Genomic DNA, 14,175 nt, shown 5'->3' on the forward strand with positions numbered 1-14,175 from the left:
TTTTTTTATCTTCAAATTTCTCTAAAAGGTTTGAATGTCCACACCATGTTGGGTTTTGCTCATTTTCAATTTGTGTTAGTTTGAACACCTAATTCGCTACATTTATCCTTTTGACAAAGGGGTATTTTTTAAGGCTGGCAGGTTTTGCACCCCACGCTTCTAGGAGGTACCACTTAATGTTGCAGCCTACTGGAATAATGCTCTCTAGAATTGGGCAGGGATGACTTTCATAAACATGCGAGGCTGCCCTATCAGAGTTTATATTCAGGCATGATATAATTTCTTATTTTAAAAGTAATCTTTCTAAAACACATTCATTAGCAAAAATGATAAGTGTCTGAATGAAAGTATTGCATTGTCTTAAATCAATCTTGGTAGGTAAAGAAAAGAGACCTAAAATATTTAAGTTAGTTCTATTTACTCTGCTGCTACCTCTAGGATAAGCTACTCAGTGCTTTAATAGAGATAATTTATTGAATAGAACTGAATGGGTTGACAAGTACTAATTCACCAGGAAAAGAGTAACTTATTTCTTTCTCACTGACAAGATTAAGTCTACTCCATCACCTACACAATTGACTAGCGAGTTTCAAATACTCTCATAGTCATCACATGCTATATGCCTTATAAAAGCTGAACTTCTGTGCAAGAGTTTTATTTTTCTCTAAATGAAAAAAAAAAACAGCTTACACATCAATTCTAATATGCTCCGGAGCGTGTTCTCATACATATGGTTGTAGATGTAATACCTCAATGACCACAGAATTTTCTAAGATAGTTTGAGATTGGGTATTCCTATGGAATGATAAAACATTGTTCTGTCCAGCTCCAGGTATCAGGGAACAGAGTGGCGCAGAATAAAACAACTTCCAAGAAAATAGGTAGATTGTTCCAGAGGGGAACGAACAGGATTCATCCATTCACCTCCTATGTGCTAGGCACGGTTTTAGGTAAGGGGATCAGGATATGGACAAGACAGAGAAGATCTTGTTCTCCAAAGAAAGTTCTCTGAATTATTCATGAAAAAAATATAATGATTTGGGGAGTACAGAGGATCAACTAAGAATGGGTCAGCTCAAATAGCAGCACATCAATTGTCATCAAAGCACTGGAACTCTCATGTAGGGCTCAGTACTCTATGTTACTAAGCAAGCCTTGGTTTATATCATGGAGGCATTATCTAGCTCATGAAAAGAACTGTCCAGACAATAAGAAAGACCTGAGGAAAATAACAGTGGGAGGAGGAGGTTAAGAAATCTCTTAACCCAAACAATCCCGAAAGAATACCTTATTGATTCAATAAACCTGTATTAGGCTCCTACTCTGTAGCCATGTGCACACCCAGGAGCTCAGGAGACCAACCCAAAATAAATTCGTTCACTAAAGATGGTAAATGCTATGATGAAGATGCCTACGGAAATGTATGAGTGGCTGGAGGAGATACTCTAAGCCCAACTATGGGGATTGGATGAGGGCTTCCTATGTATGATATGTGAACTGTGTCTTGCAAGATGAGTAGAGTTAACCATTTCTTTTTACATGGAGTAGAGGAAGAAGTTTTACGGTAAGGGTACAAGATGTGTGAGACAGCAAGACATGTCACGGAAAAACTATATTCATTTCAGTCTTTGGACCATGAGGCAGGGGTGGTGGGAGATGAAACTCCCAAAGTGAGTTGTAGATTAAGTCATGTAGGCTGTGGGGCTCAGGCTTTGTTTTGCAGGAAATGACAGTCACTGAAATGTCTTAAGCAGAGGAATTGGACTTACATTTTGATACATCAGTCTGACTAGAGGCTAAGGAGCTAGACATCTAGGCCCTAGACCTATCACAGGGGCTAGGTGGCTTGGTTTAGCCACTACTGTACACTGATGTCTGCTCCTGCAAAATAACCCTCAATGTGATGGTATTAGCAGGTGGGGCCTTTGGAATAGGCACACAAAAAGATGCCCAACATCGCTAATTATTAGAGAAATGCAAATCAAAGCCACAATGAGGTATCATTTCACACCGGTCTGAATGGCCATCATCAAAAAGTCCAAATAATAAACGCTGGAGAGGATGTAGAGAAAAGGGAACCCTCCTACACTGTTGGTGGGAGTGGAAACTGGTGCAGCCATTATAGAAAACAGTACGGAGATTCCTTAAAAAACTAAAAATAGAGTTACCACATGATCCAGCAATCCCACTCCTGGGTATATATCCGGAGAAGACTGTAATTCAAAAAGATACATGCACCCCAATGTTCACTGCAGCACTCTTTACAATAGCCAAGACATGGAAGCAACCTAAGTGTCCATTGACAGTTAAGTGAATAAAGATGTTTTATATATATATTTATATTATTTTAGATATATAATATAAATATACATTTATATATATACATACACACACAATGGAATAGTACTCATCCATAAAAAAGAATGAAATAATGCCATTTGCAGCAACATGGATGGACCCAGAGATTGTCATATCAAGTGAAGTCAGTCAGACAGAACAAGACAAATAGCATATGATATCACTTACATGTGGAAACCAAAATATGATACGAATGAACTTATTTACAGAACAGAAACAAACTCACAGACATAGAAAACAAACTTATGGTTACCAAAGGGGAAAGTGCGGGGAGGGGGATAAATTAATAGTTTGGGATTAGCAAATATACACTACTATATATAAAACAGATAAACAACAAAGTCCTACTGTGTAGCTCAGGGAACTATATTCAATATCCTGTAATAAACCATAATGGGAAAGAATACACAGACACACACACACTAAATCACTTTGTTGTACAGCAGAAATACAACACTGTAAATCAACTATAGTTCAATAAAAAAATAAAATAATAAAATAATGTTTTTGATTTATCCCTAGGTTTAGCATCGTAGAAAATAACATCTTCACTGAGGCTGTTTGTTCAGTATGTAGAAACAGTCTGGGGACTCAGATTGGAAGTTACTTCCTCTCTTTGTCTCCTCCTTCTCCCCACCTGGGTTGACCTTCCCTGGCCTGACTTAGGAAGGGCCGGCCCTGGTCTGGGGAAGCCTGTCCATGAATGGTGTGTGAACTCGGTCAGTATGAGCCTGTCCACAGGCTGAACATCCCTCCCCCCTATAACCTGTTGATAAGCTCCCTGGCAACTCTGATCCAGGGGTCCAGCTCATGCCACACCTGTACCCTGGGATTTCACAATGAACGGCGGGAGCACCCCAGGCCGGGACCCTCGACTCTCAGGACTGGCTGGCCAGAATAATTCCAGGGGTCAGAACACCTGCTTACAGGGAACAGAGCCAACATTTTATAAGAACTCTAAATGGAGTATAACCCATAAAAATACCGAATCACTATGTTGTACACCTGAAACTGATATAGTATCATTAATCAGCTACAGCTCAATAAAAAAAGGACACTTGCCTCACCATGCATGTATAATCTAAGTCACTGAAAGGTGAAATTCACGACTCATGAGTGTGAAGGAGACGCAGTGTGAAAGCAGGAAACATTGAGAGGCATCAGAAGGGTCCATACGTCTCGGGTACAAACATGTTAATGAGTCACACGGGCATCCAAGAAAAATGATAAGTTTTGAAGTTAAAGCGGCGATAAGCGTAAGAGAGGGGGCCTATTTCTCAGGCCCTCAGGTTTCCACGCCGGGGAGGGCATCATGCGGGAATAAAGTTTCTCTTTCCTGTACTACCTCTTTTCCGCAGGAGGAGACACTCAAAGTTGATATCACAGCCCCTAATTCTAGTGACTATTCCCTCAGATAGTTCACATCCCACCAATAATAGCCGTGCCACTAACCTGTAAAGCTTTGCAGAACACCCAGTACATGTCTACCTGAAGAGTGTTAGAAAAAGAGACAATTATTCTGAAGCATCTGTTTAAAAGAGGGATTGTTTAAAAAGAGGACATAAAAGCAGTCCCTATAATGTGTGCAGCTCAACATATTCCTGCCAAGCGCTGGAAAATTTCCGAACACACATAAAATACTGAAGGAAAAAAAAGCTGTAGGCATTTTACTTGCCAGCAGATGGCGACATCGTCTAGTCATTTAGAGCACAGAAGCCTAAGCAAGTTTTGTGCGTGTGCGGTTTAAGTTTGAAGTCTAAGCTTCAAAAACAGAAGAGGGGAGTGCTTGATATCGAGATACAGATGAGCAGAATAAATCAATCCTTTAAAGGCAAAAATCAGGATTTAACAACAAGAACAACAAAGTATTTCTCTACTGATTGCTGTCAGCTCTTGAGAATCAGTGTGGTCTCAGCTGTAGCAACACTGGCACCAGGGAGCGTGTTAGAAAAGCGGGATTTCAGAGCCACCTGCGACTCACTGAATCAGAATCTGCATTTTAACATAATCCCCAAGTGAATCATACGCACATTAAAGCCTAAGAAAAAAAAAAACCCATGATTCTCAACACTAGCTAGACAAGAAAATCTACTAGGAACTTAGACCAGTTAAGGGGTCCTGTCCTCACAGGCTCTTAGCATGGGGTGCAGCAGACATCGGTCTTTAAAAGCTGCCGGGGTTATTCTGACATGAAGCGAGGGCTGAGAACCACTTCTCTGAGCTACGAGATGAGCCTCCTTGAAGAAAGTAAGGACAAGCTGAGATGCTATTCTTCAAACAAAAAAATAAACTTTCATCTCAAATAACTTCTCACCCACTGTGCTCCTCACACAAAGCCCAGGTCATGTCAGAGACCCTGATATGACTCTTATTTACGTTTTCCTAAATGTGTTCCACAAAAGACCTACATCAGAATCACGGGAGATGCTTGCTAACCGGTAGCATTCCTGGGCCTCAACCCAGACCCACTGCATCAGATTTTATGGGGTGGAGCATTTCTACCAAGTGTCTTCATGGGTTTTATTTACAAACAGTTTGAAAGCCTCTGGACTATAAGAAGGGAGTAAGGGGCACATATTCAAATAGAATTTGCCCAGACTGAACACTAGTGTCAGGTGGAAATTTCCTGAATTTTCTGGAAACTGAAAATTCCTAGATAAGAATTCTAATGAGTGATATTTCAAAGGTTCTCATGACTGAGGATGTCAAACAAATACAGAGGTCATGTTACTAATCTCAACTTGTCTGTAAGGTAAATAGAAGTGAATGGTCTCCCTTCTCAGAACAGCACACTATGTAAGGCTTGAATACAGAATGCTGCAGAGCGAGAAACTCCAGGTAGGAAAGGGTATATGCCCCCCACCCCACTTCTCCTTCCTTGGGTTCACCTGCTTCGTTTTCACTGCCACCCTCTGTTCCCCTTTGGCTCTTTGTCTCAACTATGGCTCATTTGGGTCCGAGAGAATAAAAGGAGGCGGGAAGGGCTTCCCTGGTGGCGCAGTGGTTGAGAGACCGCCTGCCAACGCAGGGGACGCGGGTTCATGCCCCGGTCTGGGAAGATCCCACATGCCACGGAGCGGCTGGGCCCGTGAGCCAAGGCCACTGAGCCTGCGCGTCCGGAGCCTGTGCTCCGCAACGGGAGAGGCCACGACAGTGAGAGGCCCGCGTATCACAAAAAAAAAAAAAAAAGAAAAAAAAAAAGAAAGGAAAAAAAAGGAGGGAAAAACTATGAGGAAACGAGATTCAAAGGAACTGAGGAATAAGAAACTCCTTCCTCTGATTGCGTTTTGCCAGATGGGATGGTTTGCTTCATCCTCTGACTCCCCATCCTGTGGCTGAACGTGCCCTCGTCTGCAACGTGAAGGTCATGTTACGGTCACAGCTCAGGAAAGGCTAGCCCTGACAGGGGAGTTAGATCAGCCCTGACCGTGACTCTGCCCTGCTCACCACAATCGGGGGATCAAAGCTGTACCATCCTAACGCTGAAGAAGGAACCGTGAATATGCGAAGCCGCTGGAGGCCGGTTTGAATGATTCTAATTGTAGATGGGTGTTTGGACTTCTTTACAGCTTTCTCCACATTTCACACTGTGCTTAGAAACAGTGCACAGTGTTCTTCATATTTATTAGGCTTAGTAAAGAATTCTACTTCAGAGAGGGAATATATAGAAATTTAAAGTTGTGTAATATTAATTTTGATTTGGTTAGTCACACTTCTGAGAATCCCAGCTATTCCGGAGGTAACATCTTTAGGGCGATGCATTCACAAGCCAGAGTGCAGCAAGTGGCAGCAAAGTCACGAAGCCTTGTGTTTCTCACAACTGGCCATTTAAAAAATTTGAACACCTCACTGTGATCTCAAACTCATTTCAACCTCTTCCCCAAAATAATTTTTTCCCTTTCCTGAAAACCCATCAATAACAAAGCCACTTTCCAGATAATTAGCTGGAAAATCTTGATGCTCTACTTCCTTTTATGTATCCTATTCATCCACGTGCCCATCTATCCATTCATCCATGATCCACCATTAGTCCATCTGTCCGCCCATCCATTGATCAATCCATCCATCCACTGAGCTATCCCTCTATCTGATTTTTAAAAATTTTTAAAAATTTTATTGAAGCATAGTTGACTTACAATGTTGTGTTAATTTCTGCTGTACAGCAAAGTGATTCCGTTTATATATATATATATATTCTTTTCCATTATGGTTTATCACAGGATATTGACTATAGTTCCCTTTGCTATACTGTAGGACCTTGCTGAGGGAAGGATTAGGAGTTTGGGATTAGTAAATGCAAACTATTGATATTATATATAGGATGTATAAACAAGGTCCTCTACCCGATTTATGCTAAGTGAATAGACTGCTGACTTATATATATATTCTCTATGTGTCTAATTAATCTTCCATTATATTACTCCTTTGTTTAAAAAATATTTTTCAAAACTAAAAAAACTTCAAATAGCAAAAAACAAGTTTTCACTATATAAATCCAAAATCCTCAGCTGGGTTTTTATAAGACACTGCTCCATAGGTTCATTCTAACCTCTAATCACATTTCTAGTAACTTAATATGCATCCTCTACTCACCATACTGTACTCAAAATGAATCATTTTCATCACAACATCCCATCTTCTACACATACTGTTTATTAAACAATTATTTGTTCACTGCTCTATGCCGTATATTAGACATCATAGGTTCAGAGGTGAGGCCCCCGGCATTATGGACACTGTTATCTTTGCAGTAAAGGCACCCCTGGAGCACTTATGCTGCAATTCACATAATACAGGTGTGTGCCAAGGACGACAGGGGCATAGTGTACAGCGCGATTAATTTTGAGCAATAGTTCAGAAAGGTGCTACAGTAAAGTGTGAACAGCAATGTGACAAGAGAGGAGGAAGAGGACATGACTCCAGTTTTCTCTCCTCTGCACAACTAAGTAGTACACATCTTCCATTTCAGCCACTTCCCTGACACCATTTCCTTATCACTCCCAAGTCACCGCTTGCCTCTGAACTTCCACAGCACTTGCGGTCCGATCCACTCAATTTACAACTCACGTATATTTAACGTTGCTCAGATTCTTTCCCCATTTGCCCCTTTTGTGTCATTAACAAACACGATATCCTTATCACTTAGGCGTCCATGAACTGTTTTCTATTTAGTGAAAGAGGAAGCAAACTTAGATCATCTCTGAAGTCCCCGTCTTTAATAATTCATACAGAGACTGAAACAGCAACAGGCTGTATCTTAACTGGACCGTCCCCTCCTCAAAAGCAGAGATCACCTACAATTTTCTGAATGCCCTAGGGAAAAAGCTGATGATAATTTAACAAAGGCATTTTATGTAAAGACTGTTGTGATAAAATATAACAGACATTAATTAGCATGTGGTGGCTCAGGTGGCCAAAATCATGGAGTTAATTACATTAGCTTTGCTCTGTTCCTTGGTCCCCAGCCACACCCCCAACCCTAGTTAGGCTTCAGCGAGACCAGAGATAGAGAGGTGGTAAGATTCAGGGCAAACTGCACCTCACTCCTGAGAACCTCCTCCAGTGGCAGTGTCAGGCTCACCATCATTACAACACGAAGGTAGTCATTTAGCAACTCAAAAGAGCAGAATGTTGAAAACAGATTATTTCTCTGCTTACAACACGTTTCTTTTCCCTGTTCTCTACAATGTTAATACAGACTTTTAACACAAGAATTATTATTAAGAATTTTGAAGAAAGGAAGGAAAGGAGGGATAATATTTTCTTTAAATTACAAGCTCCCATAAGAGAAGCTTTACTATAATTAATGCGATCTGGAAAAATGCCCATTAACTTTAGTAATAAGAACATCATTTTGGATCAATCCTAATTCTATGACTCCCCTCCTTATATGGGGTGACTAAACAGTTTTAAATCTTTTAGTTGTTTAGCGTGATACTCCAGGGAATCTTGTCTCAAAATGTAAAATGTGCACTTCCCTTCATGGACACAGGAAATATTTTATCATCCAGTCTCACATGAAAATAACAGAAAATCAGAGCCCACAGAAGAGTATTGATAAGAAGACTCAGAGAGTGGGAAGAAAACTAGATGAGGAGACAAAGACCTGGATTCTAGAACAATTTCAATCCTTTAAAGAGCTGTGTACTTTAGATATGTCATTACATTTAACTTTTCTAAGGCTATGTCTTTATCCTCAAATGAGGTTGATAACTAATGATTCTATAGGGCTTGGGCAAAGACCAAATGAAACCTGTGAAACGTAATATAGTTTTGCTAGCCTTGGTGGTATCTGTTGTTCATGATTATCATGAATAATAAATCATTAATCTCTCTTTCCTCTGAAGAGAGGGAAAAAAGCAGTCGGGTCTAAATTACAACAGAAAGAAAGAAAGATAAGTTCTTAAAGGGCTTCCTAACTACAGGAGTTGAGAAACCTGAAACCTAAGAGTTTATAGAATGACCTTTCTTGAAAATCTGTAAGGAAACTATTAGCAGTTAGGTTTTTGAGTACCTCTAGTAAAGCCTTATGTGGAAGTAGAGGGATAGATCCTAGAACCTCTAGGCTTTGCCTAGCCCAGTCATGTGTGAGGCTGTCCCTTGCTGGAGAAACTGGCTGTCTTCCAATGCTAGGGGTCCTACGTGGTGCTATTTCACTTGGTGTTGGGAAATGTGTTTTCAAGAAGGCATCGAAGCCTCCAGGTGAAACTCATGAAAACTGACTTACCTGGTTGCCTCCACTCTTGGGGTTCACAAACACAAGCAAAGGTTTCATGAGAGGAGAAGAGATAGGTTTTATCACAAAAGGACGACCTTTGTTTTCCTAATGAAGAAAGAAAGCAGAACTATTGAGACATACATCTGTGACTTGAAAGGCAGCCCCAAAACAATGAAAGTGAGAAATTACTAGCACCACCGCTACCCCCTTACCCCCCCAAAAAAAACCCCGCCCCACCCCCCAAAAAAAACCTCTGCACCTTGTTTCACAGGGCTAACTCAAAGTAAGTGAGAAAGTATCTCAAGTTATAACTTGCCCCCAAGAATTAAGCCACGCTTTTGTTTTTATTCTGTATACTCAAAGCGTTCTAGAAACGTTCTAGCTCTTATCTTCATCTTTATAATCTTTGGGATAATACTTCCACAGACAAGTGCAAATGCTCTGATTCTGAAGTGGCAGGAGGTTTCATATATATATATATATATATATATTTTTTTTTTTTAAGGAATATTTATTTGTATACTTATTTATATATATGTGTGTGTGTGTGTATATATATATATATATATATTTTTTTTTTTAAGGAATAGGCAGAATCCCAGTGTGGTTAGAATGAGGTGAAGGAAAGAGTGGCAGGAGGTAGATCGGAAAAATACGCTTGGCCAGGTCAAGTCAGACAGAGGTGGCTATGGAAAGGAGGATGGATTTCACTGGACCATCACCCTCAAACACTTACTTCAGTTCCTCTTTTACTGGCTTTTCTTTTAAAGCTTGTTCTCTTCTTCTTCCGATTTGAAGCCTTCAGCGAGTTCTGTAGGGAAAGAAGGGACCACCTGAGCTCGCAGGCAGACGGCCCACGAGCTTTCCCATGCAGAACCATCTAGAAGATGACGGCAGCACATGCTGTTCGACGTTCATGCTTCTCATGCTTTGACACTTCCAAGCCACTGCTCATGGGTAAGCCACACACAGAACCCAGTCGCGTGCTTCAGAGTGAGCGACTGACTCCCCACCACACGGAGAGGCAGGGACTTAGAACCCTGGAGGCTCTCATGGACTCACATAACAACACATGTTATACCTGCCAACCCTCCCAGTAAAAATGGAAGAATCCCAAATTCTCTGAGGGGCTCCAGTCTCCCGCCCAACCAGGTCCGTCTCCCGCCCAACCAAGTTCAAGTTCACCTCCTGGTATGCAGATCACCTATGTGGAAATGTAAAAGAGGAGGCCATTTTTCACGTTTTCCTTTTTCGTTTTTCGTTTTCTCTTTTTACTTTTTATAGGGAATGACCTGTTCATAAAATGACTCAACCCCACTGGAACTTTATGATCCAACTCCCCTATCAGCATTAATGGCTTGGTTTTAAAATGCAAAGACTCGAGTTACTTATAATAATAGAGTGGGAGCCACTGCTCTTCCTTTCTCTGGCTAAAGACCCATTAGTTTAAAGAGTCCTCCCTCCCCTGGTAACATTGATTTTTTTTTTTCTTCTCACAGAATTGCATCCAACTTGCTGAAACACAGTGACCCCAAATTTACATTCCCAGTCTTTCTAGGGATTTTATGGACCCCAACTTTGTGATTATTACAGCTATTTATTCTTAATATTTTATACAGATGCTTTGAGAAGAACCTCTCTCAGGGGACAGTCACAGCTCACTGGCTGAAGACAAGGCAAAGCCAGATTTAATTAGTGAAAAGTCAATAGTTAATTAGATTGCCATCTTCATAAAGGCAAGCTATTACTACCATGTCGTGGAGTTTTACAGAGTGTTGAAAGCCTGAAATACAAAATTCTTAACTTAAAAGCTTATATAAGTATATACAACTGCATTGTTTGAGCAATTAAATGTTTTCAAACAGCTTGAAGAAACTTAGGTATTTATTCTTCAACATTTTAGAGTACTTTTTCTTAGCATTCAAAATAAACCTTAGTCTAGAGTACATATAGTAAAACATCCAAGTTACAAGACTGAAACTATTTAGTTTTTATTTTACTTTCATTTGAACCATGAAAAAAATAAGTTGATTTGTGGCCTGTGCTCACCAAGGATGAAGGAAACTTTCTTGGACAACCATTTGTCCAAGTCTTCAGGTTCTCTGAATCTCCCCAGAAATTGGAAGTTCATGGGTGTTCGAGATTCCAGGTGATCTGTCATCACTCACTCTAGACTATACTTCTCCTGCACACAGATCTCCAAATTTCTGAATTCCTCTTTAAATGGGTGTACTGCCATGCCCCTCTTTGGGAAACTTTTGCATTCTTCGAGTATTTGCTATATTTTGACTACTTTCAGTTTTATTAAAAGGGAAGAAAAAATTACTCGGAACCTTTAAACTTTTAATCAGCCAAATATTCCAAGAAGAATGCTGAAAACTATTAGACCGACAGAAGCTGTATCTACCTGATGGCACTCAGTGATGCTCTGAGTGCTGGTACTTGGGCCCCAACAAACATTCTTATTTAATTTGTTTGGGGTGAAGCCCAGGCAAAGATACTTTTTAAAAGCTCCCCAGAATAGAATAATAAAATAAAATAAAAGCTCCCCAGGGAATTCGAATGTGTAGCCGGGGTTGAGAACCCCTGTTTGAAGTACAAAGGGCAGAGTGAGTAGCCATATGTACTGCGGTAAAGCCAATCACCGCGGTGAGGAACGTGAGGTGTGGGATCTGCCAGGCTCGGTGTAAATTCTGAACCACCCTGTCACTTAGATCTGTGACCTTGGCCGAGTCAGTCAAACTTCTGAAATAACAGTTTCTTAATTTTAAAATGAAGTTGATAATACCTACCTCACAGGACAGTTGTGGAGTTTAAACAAGAAAAAGGATGTGAAGCAGTTAACTTGGTATCCGTCCCATGAGAAGCACTTCCATAAATGCCAGTTGCCTCGTTCATAGCTCTAGATCCCCAACACCCAGCACAAATGCCCGGCACATGGTATGAACTCAAATCGTTGTGGAAATAATAAACCAATATTTTTAGAGTTCACAACATTGAGTGAGTCTTTCCTGATTTTGAAAAGGATCCTTGGGAAGTGAGTGATTGTTTCCTAACTTCTTGGCTGTTTTCATTCATTTAGTGCCAAGAGAAAGGCAGGACCCCGAGTGCTTGCAGGAACACACTGTCGGCCTTGCTTCTTGACAGCACTCAATAATTAAACTCCAAGAGGTAGGTCGAATGCATCAAGCTGAGGTTGTTTCCTAAACTTGCCTGATCACAGAAATCATAGTTCTTCAGGTGATTCTGATGATCAAGTATGTTTGAGAAACAGAGGGTTAGAAAAACACATCAAAATAAGGCTTGATGTCCGAAAACAGGGCAGGCGGGGAGCTCAACTCTAACAGGGAACAGACACACAAAACGGCCTTTGTTTGAAACACAGATACAAGTGCTTCTGAGCCTCACCGAGCCACACGCATCTGAGGCCATCATCCCACAGAACAAGAAGGGGGCAAAAATAAAGCACGGTGGTTGACTTACAGTACCTGGACGCTTCTATGTGAGCTCTGAGTAAGCTTACAGCCCTATGGATGGTCAAATAGCAAGAGATAAGCAGTACGGAACTTCACAGCACACATCCAAATTCCCCAGGCTTCCTTCTGTTCCCGTGTAAATATGTATCTCTGTCTCAATATATCACTTCTTTTAGAAGGCAGCGTAATTCAACGAGGAACAGATGGACGTGAAGGCAGATTCGGGCTGTGTTTTGGCCAAGACAAGTCTTCTAGCCTTGCTTATCCACACTAACACTTACCCTGCCTGGTCAGTATTGTGAGAGCTAAACGAAACATGCTTTCCAAGAATGTAAAAATTATGCCAAGACGTTATTGTCTAGAATTGTTGGTGATACAGTCAAGAAACCTTTAATACTTGTCCTGTGTCCTAAAGCAAAGCAGCCCTCTTAACAAGGGCGGCTAACTCAGTGATACAAAGGGTTCACTTTGCAAGTTCAACACTTTCCAAACAGTGAAATACTGTGCTCTCATTTGGATTTTTACATTCTTCTGATTCCAACAGCATTCACCCCCTGTACATTCTGTGCCCACTCTTTTGTTAAAGTCCTAAGAAAAGATAAAGGCCTTTTGTTTTCTTGTACCAGGTATTGGGCAGAATTACCTTGCCACAAAAATGATCCTATCAACACACTCTTTATCATAGTTATGACTCCTTCCTGGGCTGTTACAAAATCTTATGGGGGAATCACCCAGCTGTGAATGAAGCCTAACGTACTACTCTTATTACCCTTCAGGGATTTCCTCGGGTGATGGGATCACAAAGGATCTAAATAATAACAGATCTAAAGAGAAGATATCTCACTTCATCATTCCAAATGAAGGCCTCCTCCATCATACACTGGACAAAACTCTGATGGATAATAAGAGAGCAATCCATGGACTTTGTCTATTCAAGAACGTTCTCACTCTGCCCTGCTTCAGCCGTACCATTGCAGCAAAGGTTGCTGTGAGGACGGGTAAGCAGAAGGATCAAGAAAACTCATTCCAAAGTTAAGGACAGGGTCTCTGCAGCTTCTCAGGCGTATATGGCCAAATCACAGCAAGTATCGCTTGACCTTTAGAACTAATCAAAGGAAGTCACTTGGGCATTGAGGGAGATTGTTGGCCATTGCTATTACATATCATGGGGTCCCCAGCATTTTAAGATCATCCAGTCATAAGGAATAAGGACTAGCATGAAGAAAGGCAACGCAAGGCTAGGCAGGAGTTGATAGCGACATTTTTATAAGTAGACCATTAGAAAGAATATGAATATCCATTGGGAAGGAGTTGGCTTAAATTAACTGTAAACCATCCATAGTGTGGGACATATACAGTAGTTTTCAAAAGAGTCAAATCTGTACGTATTAATATAGACTTTTCCCTATGACTTTTTTTAACTGGGAAAGCCAAATTTTAAAGCATTAAGTGGAGAACGATGTTAGTTATTAAAAACGCAGTGTCGGCCCCCAAACTTAACCCACGAAAAGTTCATGTCACACAGGTCTTGCTCCACCAGCTCCAAGTGCTTACACTCGCATCTGAACATCTTTAACGCGTTCATCCAGTCAAAATATCATCTGCTAACATTTTCAGTCCAAA

At 40.8% G+C, this 14,175-nt stretch overlaps 1 protein-coding gene across 2 annotated transcripts in view; it reads right to left on the reverse strand.

The window, feature by feature from the left end:
• DGKI (diacylglycerol kinase iota) overlaps nt 1-14,175 on the reverse strand; it is a 447,265-nt gene that overhangs the window by 202,473 nt on the left and 230,617 nt on the right. For both annotated transcript variants that reach the window (XM_060020018.1, XM_060020017.1), the window contains exons 9-10: nt 9,807-9,887; nt 9,086-9,181 (exon numbers count right to left, since the gene is read on the reverse strand). In XM_060020018.1, the coding sequence (XP_059876001.1) occupies nt 9,086-9,181; nt 9,807-9,887 (177 nt within the window). The remainder of the gene's footprint in view (nt 1-9,085; nt 9,182-9,806; nt 9,888-14,175) is intronic.

The sequence above is a fragment of the Delphinus delphis genome, chromosome 9 (genome assembly GCF_949987515.2).
Source record: "Delphinus delphis chromosome 9, mDelDel1.2, whole genome shotgun sequence".
Lineage (NCBI taxonomy): Eukaryota > Metazoa > Chordata > Mammalia > Artiodactyla > Delphinidae > Delphinus > Delphinus delphis.